This window comes from Mytilus galloprovincialis, chromosome 5, assembly GCF_965363235.1.
Source record: "Mytilus galloprovincialis chromosome 5, xbMytGall1.hap1.1, whole genome shotgun sequence".
Lineage (NCBI taxonomy): Eukaryota > Metazoa > Mollusca > Bivalvia > Mytilida > Mytilidae > Mytilus > Mytilus galloprovincialis.
Genome location: NC_134842.1, coordinates 27483521 through 27505032, shown reverse-complemented (window position 1 = coordinate 27505032; position 21512 = coordinate 27483521). Strand labels below are relative to the sequence as shown.

The 21512-nt window shown below is 31.7% G+C and overlaps 1 protein-coding gene across 5 annotated transcripts in view; it reads right to left on the bottom strand.

Moving 5' to 3' along the window:
• The window catches only part of LOC143075526 (uncharacterized), a 33444-nt gene extending 11976 nt beyond the window's left edge, over positions 1-21468 (bottom strand). For 3 of the 5 annotated variants that reach the window (XM_076250961.1, XM_076250963.1, XM_076250964.1), the window contains exons 1-12: positions 21366-21468; positions 17978-18116; positions 14759-15019; positions 11484-11498; positions 8098-8232; positions 7252-7381; positions 6710-6809; positions 5984-6092; positions 4766-4858; positions 4264-4409; positions 2475-2543; positions 1602-1686 (exon numbers count right to left, since the gene is read on the bottom strand). In XM_076250961.1, coding sequence (XP_076107076.1) covers positions 1602-1686; positions 2475-2543; positions 4264-4409; positions 4766-4858; positions 5984-6092; positions 6710-6809; positions 7252-7381; positions 8098-8232; positions 11484-11498; positions 14759-15019; positions 17978-18116; positions 21366-21434 — 1351 coding nt within the window. In that variant the 5' untranslated portion in view covers positions 21435-21468. The remainder of the gene's footprint in view (positions 1-1601; positions 1687-2474; positions 2544-4263; positions 4410-4765; positions 4859-5983; positions 6093-6709; positions 6810-7251; positions 7382-8097; positions 8233-11483; positions 11499-14758; positions 15020-17977; positions 18117-21365) is intronic. The other 2 variants (XM_076250962.1, XM_076250965.1) reach the window with 2 other exon arrangements.
• Between the last annotated feature and the right edge of the window lie 44 nt (positions 21469-21512).

The window sequence follows — 21512 nt, the reverse complement described above, 5'->3', positions numbered from 1 at the left end:
AGATCATAACTTCGGATACAATTTACAAACTAGATACCCTAAGGAACATTCAATTAAAGTTTGGAAGTATTTGGCCCAGTAGTTTCAGAGGAGAAGATTTTTGTAAAAGATTACTAAGATTTACGAAAAATGGTTAAAAATTGACTATAAAGGGCAATAACTCCTAAAGGGGTCAACTGACCATTTCCGTCATGTTGACTTATTAGTAAATCTTACTTTGCTGAACATTATTCCTGTTTACAGTTTATCTCTATCTATAATAATATTCAAGATAATAACCAAAAACAGCAAAATTTCCTTAAAATTACCAATTCAGGGGCAGCAACCCAACAACGGGTTGTCTGATTCATCAGAAAATTTCAGGGCAGATAGATCTTGACCTGATAAACAATATTACCCCATGTCAGATTTGCTCTAAATGCTTTGGTTTTTGAGTTATAAGCCAAAAACTGCATTTGACCCCTATGTTCTATTTTTAGCAATGGCGACCATGTTTGTTGATAGATCAAAACTTCGGATACAATTTATAAATTAGATACCCTAAGGAACATTCAGTTAAAGTTTGAAAGTATTTGGCCCAGTAGTTTCAGAGGAGAAGATTCTTGAAATAGTTTACGACGACAGACGACGACAGACGACGGACGACGACGGACGCCAAGTGATGGCATAAGCTCACTTGTCCCTTCGGGACAGGTGACCTAAAAATGGATTGAAGAGTTAATCTGACAATACACGTGTAATAAATTTCCAGTCACTGAACACTGTATTGATTTATGACATGCTTTTCCATGAGTGTTTACCTAAGATTATCTTTTATAGAATTTTTGTAAATAATTAGTGATACATTGTTAATGTTCATGAAAGAGTATTTAAAATGTTTACAAAACAATTAATTTGTGATTAACACTAATGAGCTTGGGTGTGTATAAAGTGAGGATTATGGCTTCCTTTGATGATCACCTAAAAACTACTCAAACGGCGTCTTTAATCTTGTTATATTTTCTTTTGAAAAGAAAGAGTTAGATAAAACAAAATGAATAGAAATCAATTTTTTTTCAAATCTCTTGTATCCGAGAATAAACAATTTTGTCAGCTATAACCGACCTGAATAACGAAACTATCGATTGGAAATTGCTCTCTTAGAAAAGCCATAGGATTTTTTTTTAATTGAATAAGTAAAAAAAATGTCATTATAATAATAAAAGACTGTGACATACAAATACATCGATCTGATACTAGAATATCGATCCCTTTGCCATATTCACCCGGATTTATTTTAGCTTTACCAAGCTAAGCAAGAGTTGTGTCCCTTAGATTGTCGAACTTCCGGTGTTCGTTTGAGTCGAACTACGTGTATCTCGAAATATTTCTCTGGTCCGGCTGACTTCGACATAACAAGAGTCGACTGTATAGTGAAACCTGTCTAAATCAGAACCTGTATAAACTGGAAACCTTTCTAAACTGAACTTAGTTATCAATTCTGTAAACTAAACAACTGTGCAATCTACAAAATCGTCAGCCTGTAGGGGTTTTAAAGAATTTAACCGAACAATACAAAAATCAGGACTTATTATAAAAAAGATTATTAGTCTTAAACCTACCTTGAGTTGGATCTAAAATAGGCATTGCAGCTTTCTGGTCTTTGGTCAATAAAGAAAACAATTCTTTGTAATAATGCAGTTTAATCTAAAAAGAAAAGTTTAAGAATTGTAAATTTATTATTACCCAAAATTCTACACTGTACAATAGTTACTCTACTGAATCAAAATTAACAGTGTAAAAAAAATGTCTTTATCTTCACTTTTTCACAATGTTTTTAATATTTACATTATTATATTTAGACCAACAATATGTAAACTTTTAGAAATCTTAGATGGCTCACCAATAACTATCCATTAAATATAGAACAATGAATTCAGTTATATATCTACTTACTTCGGAGCAAAATAGAAATATTTGTATACACATTTTTGAGGTAATTAAAGGGCCGGAGAGATTCCTTATTGTCTAGATAGTATAAAATTACCACACAAACATCATCTAAGTTTAATTTTTTTGTTTTTCTCTTTTTTCCACCTTTTCAATTTTCTATCTATCCAATTTATAGAAATATTGAAATGAATTTAATATGTGTATGCACTTATATATCATATTGTAAAACATGTTCAATGATGAGGACTCCAAAAATCTGTGTTGTCCAATTGCATTTGTATTTATGCAAATAAAATAATTATAATCTACAGTACTTCACAAAACCAAGTTTTAAAACTCTAATTGAATCGTTTGTTTATTCTTTTCTTTTTTATAAAGATTCAATGCTAAGAATTTATTGTTTTTTTTTCAACTTTTAACAATTTTTGAAATATTATTTCAAATTTTATATGTTTTTTATGAGACTCAGTGTTAAACACAAATTAAAACATTAACATTTAACTAGTCAAAGGTGTTCTCAGAAAAGTTCAGTTTTAACTTACTTCATACTGAAACTGTGGTACTGTTAGCTTACAACTCTCTGCTTTCAATATTTTCTCCATGTGTGCTGGCTATCAAAGAGAAAGAAAATAACCGAGATTTTTTTAAGCTCTAAATGAAATTGAAAAAAATTAAATCTTTCTATCGAAGTAAAAACTTGAGGCTCTCAAGAATCTGTGTCGCTCACCTGTATCTACTATGGTTTTTCGAAATCATGTAAAATAAGGTTTAAATCATAATGAATAGTATTTATACCCTAGTAATGATTGCGGTCATGTTTGGTTTAATTTGACCCAGTAGTTAAATTAAAAGCAGGTCATGATCCACTAGTAACTAGACTTACAATAGTAACTGAAGACCCCTTATCATTATTTAAATTAGTTTTTAAGTTGTGACAATTTGAATTTGTTTTTTTACAATTTTCCCTTAGACTTCTATAGTAAATCCCTATGTTCTTTTTTAAGCCATGGCGGCCATGTTGTTTGGTTGGCAGGGTCATTGGATATATTTTTGATCAAGATCCCCTATTGAAAATTGTGGCTAAATTTAATTCTATTTGGCCCAGTAGAGTAAGTGGAGAAGATTTTTATAAAAGATTGCAAAAACTTAGAAAAAAATGACTATAAAGGGCAAAAACTCCTTAAGGGGTCAATTGAAACATTTGATCATATTGACATATTTGTAGATCATACTTTGCTATAAACAGTATTGCTGTTTACAGTTTATCTCTATCAATAATAATATATAGAGAAATTAGAAATGTTTTATATTTGTATGAACAAAGTGAAGTAGAATATAAAAATGAGTTATCTCCCAAAAAGTTAACCAAAAAAACATAACAAAGGGAAAACATGTTCCATTTCACATTTTATGATAATTTAATTTTGGATGTAATGCATCTTCTGATTGGCTGACGTTATTTTGTTATCAGCCCATAGACATAATTTAGTCATGTGATCGTGACGTCATCAACGTTTTTTCTTGGTTTTCTATGGTTTAAAATGGAATTTAGAATTAAATTATAAGAAATGACTATAATATTTTTTCTGTCTATTCGAAATAACATAAAAAATGTGGTGCACACTGTTAAATAACCCGCTATGCGCGTTATTCAGAGTGCACCAAATTTCTTATGTTATTTCTTCATAGACAGAAAAAATATTACAGTCATTCCTTAAATAATTCTGATACTTAAGTAAAGTATAAGCTATATTGTTTCCTTGAACTCCTTTTAAAAGTGTGCACTTAAATCAGATATATACATGATATATAAGTGTTCTACTGCATCATTAGGATTTTTATTTAAGAAATGACTGTAATATTTTTTCTGTCTATGAAGAAATAACATAAAAAATTTGGTGCACACTGAATAACGTAGTGTAGCAGGTTATTTAACAGTGTGCACCACATTTTTTATGTTATTTTGAATAGACAGAAAAAATATTACAGTCATTTCTTATAATTTAATTCTAAATTCCATTTTAAACCGTAGAAAACCATGAAAAAACGTTGATGACGTCACGGTCACATGACTAAATTATGTCTATGGTTTGATAACAAAATAATGTAAGCCAATCAGAAGACGTGTAACATCCATTAAATTATATACAAATATTAATGCTGGTGGAAATACTTGTTATCTTTGAAACACTGTACTGTTAATCATACAGTAATTTAAAGCTGTCTTTTAACTTTTTCAGAACCTACATATAGTCAAAGTCTTTGAATATAACTCAGTGCCCTCTCATCGTCATTTAAACTTTATTTCTGTACCAATGTCTATATACTCACTGAGGTTGCTTCTTTAAGTTTTTCTTTAATTAATCCCAGCAGTGTCACTGTTACTATGGCCAGCCACTCATTATTGAATCCTGGGGTATCTACTCCTATCATATACTGGTCCCATATGTATAACAAAGTGTCCATTTTAAGATAGGCTGAAAAAGATGTAATATCTTGGTTAATATTGAACCTCGGCTAGTTAAAATGAGGAAAATGGCAAGTTTAAAAAAGTGAATACAAAAATAACTAATAACTATGTAGCACTTTTATTTCTAAGAAGTAAGCACTTTTTAAATACACTATAATTTTTCATATAAAAGCAATATCTGTATATTTGTTGCGATTTTAAAATAAATGAAATGTGATTTAGAATAAAAGTGCCAATCTGAATAAGATTTAAGTATGCTTTAAATTAAACCACTTTATTTTACATATTTTTCTTTTCCTTTTTAGTTCTTTCTGTCTTTTTTTTTAAATCAGTGATACACTTTTATCTAAATAAATGACTTACTGACAAACACACTTCTAATCATAGGTCGTATCAAGGTCATTAATCCTTCTGTTAACAAAGCATAACTTCCTGTTTCTGTGGCAACTATTTTTTCTGTAATGAAATAAGATTTTTAAGACATTAATTCTAGACACTTAGATAAGGTATATGAGCATAGAGATTTCTTATTTTTAATGGTAATGTGATTAGAACTTTAAAACAGGAATATAATTAGAGTGCTGTTTAAGAAAATGAATAACAGTTGATCCTTTGTTTAGTCAACCACACCCTGTTTTTCCAGTGGCAGTTTAAATTTCCCACCATTCTTGCAGGTTGACTCACCTTCCAGAACTTATTTATTGCTAAACTGTTCTTGTCCTGAATATGCATTGTATATTTATAGTCATTTGAATTGGAGTAAACGCTTATCAAACAAGCAATTTTGACAATGAGACAACTATTCACCAGAGACCAAAAAATTAGGATGTAAACAACTATGGTGCACTGTAAAGACTTCAGAATTGAACACAACTTATATTGTAGAGAAAACTATAAAGACCCTAGCATGATAAACAAGTGAAACTGCAAGCTAATACTCACTGATGATACCTTTGCCGAAATATTTTGGTAAACAGAAAGTTGTTGAGTTGTGAATCTGAAAACACATCACACGGTATAGCTGACTTATATAAACCCTGCAACCAAATTTCAGAAATCCTTGTATAGCAGTTCCTGAGAAAAATGTGACGAAAATTTCAACTTGGTTATCATGTGTAAAATAATACAAGTGTTCGGTAAACAGGAATTTGTTGAGTGATGAATCTGAAAACGATCACACAGTATAGCTGACCTATATAAACCCTGAAATCAAACTTCAGAAATCCTTGTATTGTAGTTTTTGAGAAAACTACGACGAAAATATTCATGGGACGGACAGACTGATGGACTGACGGATCGACAAACAGAGGTAAAACAAGTGGGGGTATAATAAAACAATTCAACAGAGAAAACCAACAGCTTGCCTATGATAAAACAAACAGCCACCAACAAGAACCACTAAAAAGTGATATGATCCTTACCTTTCACAGGTACAAACTTTTATGATCCTTACCTTTCACAGGTACAAACTTTTATGATCCTTACCTTTCACAGGTACAAACTTTTATGATCCTTACCTTTCACAGGTACAAACTTTTATGATCCTTACCTTTCACAGGTACAAACTTTTATGATCCTTACCTTTCACAGGTACAAACTTGTCTGTAATCATTCTAGATACTTCAGGGTGTCGTCTCTGTAGAAGTTTAGCTACTTTGTCTATAAAGGCTATAACCTCATCATTATGGTCCTATAACACAAAAGATCTTTATAGCAACAACATAAATATTAAATGGTTAAGTGATTGCCTTTTAATGCAAATATGTCTTTTTTTACATTTTCTGTTAGCCCTGGAATTTACCAAAAGTCCAATTTAAACTGATCATGATGATGGATGATACCCTGTGTTATTTGGAAAGAGACAAAGGGGGTGTTTGGATATACGCCTGAGGTGGCCTATGGTTACCCATAGGTACCTATGGTTTGATATTTTATACACACAATATCATAGGCCGCCTCAGGCATATATCCAAACACATCCAAAATGTTACATTCAAACTATACTTCAAATAATTGTTCCTTATTCTTCATACTATATATTCACACAACAGCATTTTGCTATTATCCTATATTTTTGTCCAAGGTCATGTTGTTAACTTGTTGGTCAAGAATTTTAGCATTTCAGCAGGAAAATTGTAAAAATGCTGCCATTTTCATATTTCAAAGCTTTTAAAATTTAATGTTGACCTTCATAATAAGCTTTCAAAAGGATAGATTATATTTTTGTGTCATTTTCCTAAAACAGAGGCTTAAAATCTTAACAATTTTTTGTTTATCATCACAAATCTCATTTTTTTTTAAACTTACATCTGACCCTGAATCTATGACAAATCCTGGTCGACTTCCTAAAAATGTCATGAATTCTTCAACAATAAGTGCAACAACTCTTCCGGGTGGTGGTTCTCGTCTAAAATTTACATTTCAAAATACAATTAAATTATAATGAGATGGAATATATGTCAATTCTTTTTTCCTTCACTAATGATTGATTATAAGTTTGCTTTAGGTATGAATAAAATATTTTAACTTCTTAGGATTCGTATATTCATATCTGACATCAGTTTTGCATTAAAAAAATCATGTTTTCTATGTATATAAAGGTCTTTCTACATTCATCTATATTGTAACATTTTTTATATTTATCCATTCGATAACCTTAAACACAGAGGTACGTTTAGCCTATATAACATGATGACAAATTTAAACAAATGTTGATGCCAAAGACAGGTTTCAAGAAAGTTTGCAGACAAACAAAAGCAATTACATGTATTTTATAATGTGACTTATCCGGAAAGTTTTTACTTCATACAATATTTAATGATATTAAAATACTATTTTCATGACAGTACCTTGAAATATTAGTAGAAGCAACATCCATAAATGGTACTGCTAAAAGGTGTTCTACATCTCTTAATCTGTTTTTGGTTTTTAGAATAGAATGGTAATAGGAAAGTGTAGCTTTCATACCATAAAAAATACCTGGAATGACAAAAAATAACAATGAATGCAGTAAAATTAAAAAATGGTTTTTTTTACATTTTTTTTTAACTGATCAAAATGCTAAATGGTTGTTTTGAAATGTTGACCATTAAATTTCTATCAATAAGTTGGAATGTGTTAGGTGTAAATTTAAAAAGGTTTTTTTTTTCTGGTTTTTACATTTCATTTCAACTACCCTCTGCTAAGAAATGCATAAACAGCAAATCAACTCCATAATTTGACCTGGCAAACTAACGAAAGACAGCAGAGTTGTTTTCTTAGAATTAGCAATTTATGCATTCATTTGACACGTTTGTAAATCTAATGAAAAGTAGAGGTGGTAATTAGTGTATAAACTTTATTTTAATAATCTTGAAAAGCTTGTTCCTTTCAAAATATAAACTTTATTGTTAGATGTATTTCTATTAGTATCCTTCTGATGAGTTAAGTCTTTTTCAACTGATTTTTATACTTTGTTCTCATGTTGAACAATACCCCACTGTCCCAGGTGAGGGGGAGGGTTTGGATCCCGTTAACATGTTTAACCCCGCCACAGTCTGTAAGTATGTGCCTGTCCAAAGTCAGAAGCCTGTAATTCAGTGGTTGTCATTTGTTGATGTGTTACATATTTGTTTTGTTCATTTTTATACATAAATAAAGCCGTTTGAATTGTTTTACATTTTTTGATATTCTGAAGTACTTTCCTATGTACTTACCGACTGAGCCTTTTAAGTCATTAAATGTATGCTCTGAATTCAGCAATGTTTCACATTTTTGTGATATATCATAATCATACATAGATATAGCTGCCCTAGGGTTGGTATTCAACTGATCAATATACTGCTTTCGAACTGCAATTAAAATTGATAATAATAAATTAAAATAATGTTTCTTACATTTAAATTTTATGTTTATTTTATTCAAATTAAAAGTATCTATAGCTTTAACCTTTGCCTGTCTTCTTTGTACCCCGGAGTAATATTTCAAAACTAATTTAAAAAATGGAGCTTTTTTTCAAAAAAGATAAAATACATGTTGGGAGACTTTTCTATAAATTCTGAAATTTTTACAATGCTTTAAATTTTACAAAAATTGCCACAAGAGAGGTTAGGCATATTTGAGAATTTTACAAAACTACCTGTATACAGCATTTCTTGTAATCATAATAATTTATCCTATCTTTTGTCACATGTCAAATAATCAGAATAATATATGCACACGAAAATATCATACAATACAGTACCAAGGGCAAATAATAAAACTTTTAAATTTATAATACAATATGTTACAGCAATCTAAATATCTTTCAACTGAATATCTGAAAGAAAAATGTACTCAGGACTTGGTTCTCCTATATAAACTAAAATAAATCATACTAGAACACACCCGCGAAATCGAGGGTAAATAGAGCGCGAGTTAGCTGTAAAAAATATATCTGGAGAATTTCAGAAGAGGTATCAAAGGTACTTGGGGACTGGGCACATTTTTTTTTTGCCCTCCCCATTTTTCCAAATACCGATTTTTATTCCTTCTGTTTTTCTGTATACTATGAACATACATATATACTTTAATTACTATAAATGGTCAGTGATATATTATATAAAATGTATCAGTGACCGCCGTGAATAGTCAATTTTAAAACAGGCCTAAAGAGCAGCGGAAGTCTTTTATATTACTCAAAAAGTCAGTCCGATAAAGGAAACAATATCTGGACGCATTTATTATCATATTCCTCCCAAAACATACAAAATATCCCAAACTGAAATACGTTTAGCAAGGATGATAAATGCTAGAACACACCCGTTAAATCGCGGACATTCAGAGTGTGGTTGAAAGTATGTAAAGTGTTGCAGGATGAATTTTTTTTAAAGATTTAATGAATTGAGAATTTCAGGAAAGGTATCAAAAGTCATAGGTACTTTGGGACAGGACAATTGTTTTTCTACCCCTCTTCCTTTTTTCCCATAATTCCCATTTTTTTTCTATGTATTTCAATTTGAACATACATTTACAATATAATGAACATGCATTACTATAAATAAAGTGTGTTTGCTTTTTACTATCAATTCTCAGTTTACTAATCAATCCATGGCGTCATTGATATATTATATAGACCCACTCTATTTAATACTTGGTGAACGGATAAACTTTTGTAAAAGATTTTATGATTGGAGAATTTTAGAAAAGGTATCGACAGTCATAAGTACTTTGGGACATGACAATTGTTATTCTAACCCGGCTCCTCAAATTTTTGGCTCCAAAATTCCCATTTTTTCTATTAATTTCAATAATGTTAGAGTTTATCTGTACATTATGAACATTGAAGGCCATACATTGACCTATAATGGTTTACTTTTATAAATCTGTTATTTGAATGGAGAGTTGTCTCATTGGCACTCACACCACATCTTCTTATATCTATTCATTATAAATAGAGTGTCTCAGGTTAGGGGGAGGATTGGGTTCCCGCTATAAACATGTTTTACCCCACCACATTATTTATGTACGTGCCTGTCCCAAGTAAGGAGCCTGTTATTCAGTGGTTGTCGTTTGTTTATGGGTTACATATTTGTTTTTCGTTTTTTTTTATATAAATAAGGCCGTTAGTTTTCTCGTATGAATTGTTTTACATTGTCATATAGGGGCCTGATATAGCTGACTATGCGGTATGGGCTTTGCTCATTGTTGAAGACCGTACGGTGACCTATAGTTGTTAATGTCTGTGACATTTTGGTCTCTTGTGGACAGTTGTCTCATTGGCAATCATACCACATCTTCTTTTTTATATGTATTTGCTTTTTACTATCAATCCTCAGTTTACAAATCGATCCACGGCGGTCATTGACATTTTATATAAACCCTCTCTATTAAATAAACTATGTGGCCGCCGTGGATAGTAAACTTGAAAATAATAGCAGATAGCAAATACACTTTATTCATAGTCTTTGTGTGTTCAAAGTACAGAAAAACGCAAACCGGAAGTCTAGTCTGACTTAAAATTTCGTCCAATGACGGAAAAATATCCGAACGCATTTTTTTTCGTTTTTCTTCCAAAATAACCCAAACTGAACAATTATAAGAATGGATGACAAATGCGACTATATGTGGTACCTATGGGACACAGAAGTATGATGATTAATTTATTGTGGAAGGAAGAGAAGCGACACACAAATTGAGGTCTTCTCGTTTAATAGTATAGATAATATTTCCATCTGACTTTTTTATCTAATAATTTCATTCCCATCCTACCATGTGCTTATCATTTTACCTCTCTCTAACTGCATACATATGTATCATCTTATCATTTTACCTCTAACTGCATACATATGTATCATCTTATCATTTTACCTCTAACTGCATACATATGTATCATCTTATCATTTTACCTCTAACTGCATACATATGTATCATCATATCATTTTACCTCTAACTGCATACATATCTATCATCTTATCATTTTACCTCTAACTGCATACATATCTATCATCTTATCATTTTACCTCTAACAGCATACATATGTATCATCTTATCATTTTTGTGTTAAGAAGCAGTGCAACACAAACAAATTACAGTGATTTACACCTATAAAACAACATGAAAAGCTTCACACCTTACTTTGTGATATCAATCTATACCATTTATAAGATATTTTCCAGTCTTATATCCTTTATTTCATACTTTCAATTTGAATTACAATAATAAATTTTCCATAGATCACCTATTGCAAGGCAAGGTTTCTGTCCATTCTCAATGTATCCTTTTTCCCTCCCATCAAAGTCAACCAAAACATACCTAAATAATTTGGTGTTTTATTTGTTCTTATATTTCATATGTCCATGAAATTTAAGAGATAACTGTATTGAATTAAAGCTTTGTGGACGTCCATCGGTAGTTTTACTGTTTCAAATTTAGTTAACCTAGTGATGTGTAGGGGAGACAGGTAAACAGGTATTTGTGACAGGTGTGATTCAAGTAATATATTTACCATTTTTTCCCTATAAATCTGACATATACCAGTTGATTTTTTTGTCCTTGTACCTGTGATAGCTAGACTCATATTGTGTGTACACAAACTATATATATTTCTACTTTGTTTACCTACCAGAGTAACTATATTCTGTAAATTATAAGTCTGTTCAGTCATATAGAAATATTATACTAACAAGAATGTGTCCACAGTACACGGATGCCCCACTCGCACTATCATTTTCTATGTTTAAAGGACTGTGAAATTGGAATAAATTCTCTAATTTGGCATTAAAATTAGAATGATCTTATCAAAGGGAACATGTATACTAAGTTTCAAGTTGATTGGACTTCTACTTTATCAAAAACTACCTTGACCAAAAACTTTAACCTGAAATTTGCACTATCATTTTCTATGTTCAGTGAACCGTAAAATTGGGGTCAAAACTCTAATTTGGCATTTAAATTAGAAAGATCATATCATAGGGCACATGTATACTAAGTTTCAAGTTGATTGGACTTCAACTTCATCAAAAACTACCTTGACCAAAAACTTTAACCTGAAGCCAAAAACTTTAACCTGAAATTTGCACTATCATTTTCTATGTTCAGTGAACCGTAAAATTGGGGTCAAAACTCTAATTTGGCATTTAAATTAGAAAGATCATATCATAGGGCACATGTATACTAAGTTTCAAGTTGATTGGACTTCAACTTCATCAAAAACTACCTTGACCAAAAACTTTAACCTGAAGCCAAAAACTTTAACCTGAAATTTGCACTATCATTTTCTATGTTCAGTGAACCGTAAAATTGGGGTCAAAACTCTAATTTGGCATTTAAATTAGAAAGATCATATCATAGGGCACATGTATACTAAGTTTCAAGTTGATTGGACTTCAACTTCATCAAAAACTACCTTGACCAAAAACTTTAACCTGAAGCGGGACAGACGGACGAACGAACAGACGAACGAACGAACGAACAGACGGACGGACGAACGAACGGACGCACAGACCAGAAAACATAATGCCCCTCTACTATCGTAGGTGGGGCATAAAAAGAGTTAGTTAACTTTTAATCATTAAACTATAATAAATCTCCTCATAAAAGCATTCAGTAAAAGATGAGTCATTGGAATAAGTAAATAAAGACCCAACAAAATAGTTTAAACAAGAATGTGTCCATAGTACATGGATGCACCACTCACACTTTCATTTTCCATGTTCAGTGGATTGTGAAATAGGGGTCACAATTTTAATTTGGCATTCAAATTAGAAAGATCATATCATAGGGAAAATGTGTACTTAGTTTCAAGTTGATTGCACTTCAACTTCATCAAAAACTACCTTGACCAAAAACTTTAGCCTGAACTTCGCACGATCATTTTCTATGTTCAGTGGACCGTGAAATTGGGGTATAAACTTTAATTTGGCACTAAAATTAGAAAGATCATATCATGGGGAACATGTGTACTAAGTTTAAAGTTGATTGGACTTCAATTTCATCAAAAACTACCTTGACCAAAAACTTTAACCTGAATCTGGATGAACGGACGGACAGACGGACAGACATTATAGACAGATGGGCAGACAGACGGACGGACAGACGAACGGACAGACAGACGAACGGAAGCACAGACCAGAAAATATAATGCCCTTCTTCTGTCGTAAATGGGGCATAAAAAGATTTAAGGTCATTGCATTAGTCAAATGTACCAATACCTGTTAATACAACTCTAGAACTACACACATCATTTCACACATCTAAAAAAGGGTATTTTGAATTTGTACAAGAATAATTAACAAGATACACATTACTAACAATACAAGAGTGCACACACTGAAATGTCTCGCCTTCTTTACTAATCATTGATTTTATGTTGATAGTCCTAAATGTAAATCTTTACTACAACTGTCACATAAACTTAACATTAACCAAGAAAACCAAACATTGATCAATGCAATGAACCATGAAAATGATGTCAAGGTCAGATAAACATGATAAACCAAGCCAGGCAGACATGTACAGCTAACACTTCAATACAACAAATACAGTTGACCTATAGCTTTTAGTTTAAGAAAAACAGACAAAAACACAAAAACTTAACACTGAGCAATGAACTGTGAGAATGAGGTCAAGGTCAAATAAAATCTGCACGACTGACATATAGGTCATAAAATATTTACATACACCAAATATATTGGCCTATTGCTTATTGCATTAGAAAAATAGACCAAAACTCAAAAACTTAACTTTGACCACTGAACCATGAAAATGAGGTCAAGGTTAGATGACACCTACCAGCTAGACATTCACACCTTATAATCATTCCATACACCAAATATATTAGTAGACCAATTGCATACAGTATAAGCAAAATAGACCAAAACTCAAAAACTTAACTTTGACCATTGAACCATGAAAATGAGGTCAAGGTCAGATGACACCTACCAGCTAGACATGTACATCTTACAATCATTCCATACACCAAATATAGTAGACCTATTGCACAAAGTATAAGAAAAACAGACCAAAACACAAAAACTTAACTATAACCACTGAACCATGAAAATGGGGTCAAGGTCAGATGCATCTTCCAGTTGGACCTTTACACCTTACAGTCCTTCCATACACTGAATATACTAGACCTATTGCTTATAAATAGTATCTGAGATATGGACTTGACCACCAAAACTTAACCTTGTTCACTGATCCATGAAATGAGGTCGAGGTCAAGTGAAAACTGTCTGGCGGGGATGGGGACCTTGCAAAGTACGCACATACCAAATATAGTTATCCTACTACTTATAATAAGAGAGAACTTAACATTACAAAAAATTTTAACTTTTTTTTCAAGTAGTCACTGAACCATGAAAATAAGGTCAAGGACATTGGACATGTGACTGACGGAAACTTCATAACATGAGGCCTCCATATACAAAGTATGAAGCATCCAGGTCTTCTACCTTCTAAAATATAAAGCTTTTAAGAAGTTAGCTAACACCGCCGCCGGATCACTATCCCTATATCAAGTTTTCTGCAACTAAAGTCGCAGCTCGACAAAAATAACACTTTGATAAAAGGATAGAAAATTAGATTTTTGAACCAAAGGACAGTTTTAACTTTCCAATTTGGGAGATGAATTTACAGGATGAAATGTAAATTAGGGTTCTTTTATATCAAATTGATAATGCCCTACAATATCAGCTTATTTTAGCAAGTGACAAAATAATTTTGCTATAAAATATAAAAAGCTATATATGTGGCAATAGTTTGTTACAGGGATGCATCTATAATTTAAAATATGAAAAAAAATATGCTTCATGACTGCATGTCATAACTTGCAGGAAAAAAAGCATATATAAAATTGAGAATGGAAATGGGGAATGTGTCAAAGTATATATATACCTTTTGTATTAGATAAGTATAGCCTCCATGTTAATTGTCGTATATGTAATGGTAGGGGTTGATTTAGACAAATATAAAGTTTGTTTTTCATATCTGGCCATTTCTTCAGAAGACTTAAGGCCCCTTCCTCAGCACTCTCTATTACTAAGTCAGTTTTAGTGTCCATGGGAGATTCTTCCAACAGCTGCCTAGAGACATCTTCATTTAAACTTTGGTCAGTTATTACAGAAACTTTCTTGCATAAGCCATTATATACTGTTCCTACAATAAATGATTTTAACTTTTATAATCTTCAATTCATCTTAAATATCAATTTCCATCAAGTACAGTTTACTGTCAAGTACATGTATCTCTCTTGTAAATCAACTTCAGATACAACATATTAATATCTGCCTTTATACAATATACAGCCTGCAATATAACATCAGTAGTCTTTTGTCTACTGTCATGCACTCTGACTAATAGATGATATAATCATTTGTCAATTTTCCCTACAACTTTTTATATAACTAATTTAAATAACCTTATGCAAAGTAACACTTACACTGGCAGCAAAAAAAGTGCACAACTAAATAACTTTTTTCGACATTTTGCAAGAGTCTTGAAAGCATTTTTCTATTCCAAACCAAGCACAAAAATTTAATTGTAAGTGCCTTCTGGGATGAAATTTCAATGTAAAATTCTAAGTGGTATTTAATTTTCATCCTTTTACTTTCACTTGTCAAAACCTAAGAAATATTTAAAGGGATAATTCGCGAATTTTTACTTATCAGCTAATTATTTCCATAATACCATCAAAAACATATTCACCAAGGATATGAACAGCAATAAAGGAAAAAAATTAAGAATTATTAATTTTATTTCTTCGAACTTCCTGACTTATGTGACGTAGTTTAAGTCTTTATGCATGCCGGGAGTGGAAATAATCTCATTTGAAATCTTAATCGTTAATCATCTTATAACGCTATTTAAAGCGCATAGAAGACGTTTGGTGTAGCTATTAACCAACTAATAATTAAGATGGAACAGCGCTAAGCCTGAAAGTAGAATGTACGATTTATATTTTAATATTTTCTGAAATGATTATAGTGATACAAGTAAATCATATAAAATATTTTTTATGATTTTTTTTTTCTGACGGATATATTTTGAACTAACATGTATAACTGGTAGTGTTTTAAAAATGCATGTTTGTACTTTTTACCTTTTACGTCAGGCTAGTAAATATGTGCTGCTAGTACATTTGTAGTGTGCAAATACGGCCCCGCAAATACAATGTGTATTGTACTTTGACACATAGTGACTACCTGTTGAATGCATGGTTAAATCCAAGTTAATTAAAAGATTAGTATTTTGTATCTTTTGATCTTTCTTTACTCAGTGAATTTAAGCCGTCACGGTTCACTTATTTAGGTGTGAACAACATTTCGTATGAATGACATGACCTCTGGCAATAATTCAAAAGATCGGTTTTCATATTAGAAGTACCCGAAATGAATAAAATCTATTACATATAAAAGATTATTTTTTTTGGCAAGTATTTCGAAAAGTCTAAAGCCGCTACAGATACCTTTTGATCTCATTAAGAATATATTTATACTTTTACAACTTCCAAATTAGTGTCCGCCCCACTAGATGTATTCCTATCTATTATCTTGTTATCATAAATTTAGGAAGAAAAAATACTCCTACTACGATTGACCATAAATCATTACAAACTTCGCTAGCCTAGCTGTCAACATTTTATATCCGGAAACTGCTCAGCCTTAACTTGTAGGACTACGCAACTGTGTTGACCTAGTAGACAGCTATAAAGCATAACAAGGGGGCGGTAAGATCTATTAAGTTTCCACTTGAATCGGGGAAGACATATGCTCCCATCTACCTATCACCTCTTCAACCTTTTATATGGCACAATATGGAAAAGGAGGGGGGGGGGGGGGGGGGGTAAACAGCATCTGTAATTATACTACATGTAAATAAATAAAGTCTTATTTTTAAACCATTATTATATTAAACAAATGACCCTTTAAATGTTTTACATAATTTTTTATGTATACTTAAGTTTTTTGGCACCTAAAAAATATATACTTCATTGAACTTGTGAAATTACGACAGAATGACACAGAACAAAACGTCATAATTCAGTTTCGAGTTTATTTTCCTTTAAACGAGAAAACGTAAATTAATTAATTCTTTTTTGGTTTGTTCTTGAAATATTACATGTATTATTTTTAAAGCAAGTTTTATACAGAATTTATAAAATAAATATCAATGACATCAAATAATTGTTATAAAATCAAAATGCCAAAGTGGCTAGGTACCTTAAATGGCTTCATTGTCCCTAGAAATATATATCCTTTGCATGATTGAAATCAAATATCTTTTTATTTTTAAGGCTTGTAAACAAGTTCATAAACTTAAAATGTAATAAATGTAATAAATAATATAATGTTTGAAGATGTTTTTCCTGTATATATTCAACAATTTTTTTGTCTGTGACTTTTTATCCGTGTACTAAACTTCTTCTTGTAAACAACAAAATCTGTTACTAATGCATGAATGCAGAAATACTGAACTATATTAATCTGACAATTTCCTTTCAACCAGGCTTGGAACGAAATAGCAATAAAAACATTCATGAGAAAAAAAATCATAATTACTATCCCATCGAAACAAGATGCTTCAAAATGGTCTGCATACAGTTTCTTGAACTTGTTGTGAGTTGGTTGGTGTTATGTTAAGGTTAATCATCCACGTCTGGTACAACTCTTTCTTTTTTGCAGGATCTGGGAAAGTGTGTAAGCTTATGCCATGTGAACTCCGAGTTGAACATCCGTACGCTTGACAAGTCATTTTGATACTGAATATACGATATGCCATGCTTGTTTTTTAGCTTTGTGGTATTCAGATATTTTATTCAAATATACTCATCACGTGACAATTTGTATTGGAGATGCCGTCAAAATGACAATAAGTCGAGAAGTGATAGTGGGATTTTAATTTTTATTTTAACCACTTATCTAGAAGAATTGAACAATAATTTTAATGAATATATGATTATTTATATCAAATAAACATAATATAAAATTTTCATTTTTTTGCGAAGTTTCCCTTTAAAGATTTTTGAACATCTCACAATAAAAAATAAACTGCACTAAAAAAATAAATTGAGAAACCAGCTGTAATATTTGATTGCAATAAGATTTAATGCATTACCTCCCTTGATAGCCTGTGTTGCTCTTTCCATAAACAGTTCTTTTTCAGGTTCTGACAAATCACTGAAGTATTGTACATGACTTTGTGTTAACTGCTGCTGAATAGCATCATGTAACTCCTTTAGAAATCCATCCCATTCCTGAAATAGAAGGGACATAGGCTTATTGGCTTAATATACTAGTTGTTATCTTAATAATAAGTGTCACTTAAAAATAGCATAAAATCATATATTTGCAGCTGATGAAAATACTTAGGTACAAATGTGCTACATGAAGTTATATCCAGACAACTCATTTCAAGAAAATACTTACAGTAGTTACTGATTTTTTTTATATAATTTTCACTAGCCTGTACCAATTTATATGAATCACAAGACTAGTGGTTTGTCATAGACTTTTTTGGTATCTTATAATCATATTGGGATCACTGCGTAATATACTACATGAACAAACAAGCTGTCACTGAGTTGCATGCTCTAAAAAGATAGGATCATTAGATCAATAGGTAATTATTTATATCAAGTTCTATGAATCATTGTTAGAATATTTATGAGTGTGAAACTCAGATTTGTGATTGGATTTCATCAACCCAAACCATGATTGTACATTCACAGTCACAAAACAGTGCTAATTGGACACAGACAATTTTGGAACATGCTTTAGCAAGTTTAGGTTGCTATTCTTTCCAATCACTGTGATTTTGGAATACTGGGATACATCAAAAGAAGAGCTTTTTTTAAATCACACCAACAAATTAGCAAGATAATTATTTTTAAAACACACAAAATTTGTATTAACCTTAGGGTCAAAGTTGGGGGAACTGGAAACATGGTACACTTATTTTCTTTTTCATTGGCTCAATGGAACAGCCCAGTAGTAATTCACATCAATTGTCCCAAAAGTAGTACAACACACTGTAAAAATTTCATTGAGAAAGCGCAGGTGGGATTTTTTTAATTTTCATTTATGTTCTAAAAGAAATGCACTAGGAAATAATTGTGGTCTCAAACGAATTGTGACTTGGATGGAGAGTTGTCTCATTGGCACTCATACCACATCTTATATCTACATAGGCAGGAGAATAAGATTTTGTAGATGAAGGTTTCATACGAACAAAGGAAAGGAAACAGAATGAAACGAACGATTCAAATCCAGAACAGTTTTGAGCATTAGAATGGGGGGGGTTACAAAAATATGTTAAACTAAGTCAGTAAATTGTGGAAAGGCGACTGAAAGATGATCTTGGTCTGAAGATATGCTAACCAGTGTTTGCGGAAGCATGTATAATGCATGCCGAAAACGTTTTGTAAGACAAATAAAATGTATTGATCTTAATATCAATTTTTACTCTTCTCTTCATGTACCATTATGTACAATGTATACATGGTATACATCACATAATTTTGTGTGAACAACTTAATAATAACTTAAAACAATTATTAGCAATGTTTTCGTGATATCAAGTAGCTATATTTTTGTTTTATTCTTGAGATGAAACCTGCTTTGTAAGGAAAAACGCAATCTTATTAATTCTATTAACGTATACAGTTATCATCTTCTGCAATTAGTTAGGCCAAAATAAACCTGAATGGTAAAAACTTGGTGTACTTGGTGTTGCTCAGCAGAGAAACAGCTAATCGTTAAGCTTTTTTTAAACAGAAAAGGTGTCACGTCTCACTATATATATGAGTCAAGCATGATTGTACTTAGTGGTTTTTATTTCCTAAAAACTGTTACTATATCAGATAAGTGGGGTCTGCCCAGATCCCAGTTACTGTTTTATCAGATTCCCGTATCCAGCTTACACTATGGACTGAAGCAATTTTATTTCTTTTCAGAGCTCCAGATAAGAATTCACAAATTGGGGTTTTTACCCACCATTTTTTTACGGAATTGGGTGATAAAGATTTTTAATTGCATTATCAATTTCAGTTCACCCCTCAAGCAAATATCAAATTGGGTTTTTAACCACTAAGCTCCTTTATGTATTGAGTTTTTTCATCAACACAATATTGAATATTCAGGCATGTTATATATAATCACAATATATCAACCTCAGATGTTTTTCCATCTTAAATATGTGCTAGCTGTTTTATTTAGCTTATTCACTGACGAGCAGTGTAAATTTTATTTATGTTCCATTTTAAACGTTCTTCCAGTTTTTTATTTTCTCACAACTTGTATAAACTGCAGCTGGTGTCACTAGTCGGACAGTAACGAATTACCTTTCTAGATCCCATATGATCACCCTACAGTTTAGTTGGGATAGACGTGGGCCGGCTAAGTGTTTAGATTTTATGTGATATTTAGGTGCTGTAAGAAAGTACTTTCATCTATTTGCCAGACCTACTTTTAAAAAAAAAATAAGTGGTTCCCAGATTTGAGTTATACCTTTCACTTTTTCCAACTGATTTCGTTTTTGACGTAACCTCGTGTTTATCTTTCTAGCAATGTTCTCGTTAAGGTATGCAAACATGCACGTGCGTTTGATGGATGCTTCATAAAAACACTAGCTGAGTTTTGTTATTATCATAACTTTCCCTAAGCTATCAAAAAAACATGTGGACATTTACTTTTGTTTTAAATCATTGTATGTTATGATAAGTCCCGAGTAATTCGAAAAAATATAACAACAACATGACACACGCTAATTGGATAAACCCCGAGAAGATCGAAATATTTTCATATTCACGTGTACCTGTTGAGCAACAGAAAATTCCAACAGGGACCCATTTCAGCTACTTGATGCAGGGCTCTATTTTTAGAACGATAGGACATTTCCAATTATAAATATTATAAAATAGATTTACGCTACGACTGTAATCAGATAAGGGTAAATAACGCAAACGATAACAAGTAAAAGCGTTAAGAACTCATAGTTTTGGCATATAAATGGATTTTCCTTTGAATTAATTGGGTTATTAAACCCTGCAATGGGCAATTGCATTGGGTTTTTAATTATTTTTATTGCGTGATCACGCAAATACGCAGCTTATCTGGAGCTCTGTTCTTTTGTAACTTCATTATCTCGCGGAATACTAATTTGACTTTCTCACTTCATGCTTACAAAAAATTGGCAATCCCGCGTCACTCTTAGACCCCAAATTCCACTATAAAGTGGACAAAAGGTCAAGAAGTGACAAACAGATATGTGGGGATGTACAGTTTTGAGAAATTAGAGCAACTCAAACTAATTTGAAGACAAGAGGATTGAGTTTTCGTAAAAATGGTCCGATCAGTTTTGGTCCGACGTGTCTATATATCCTCTTCTCTATAAAAAGTCCGAGTTGTTTTGGCTGTCCGAAAACTGGGGGTACATGGTGGTTGCTTTTCATATGGATTGTCTAAAGAAAGTTTTGATTGATTCCGTTCCTTTGAAGAAATCAAACCTTTGAATCTGTAATATGTTGTTTGCATTGCAAAAGCCATTTAGGATACGTTTGCTGTGCACCCGCCATTTGTAAACATTCTTTGATGTGAAGGTGTATTTTAAAAGGAGCCTTTTCATTGGATTAATTTTAAGATTTAACCAATGA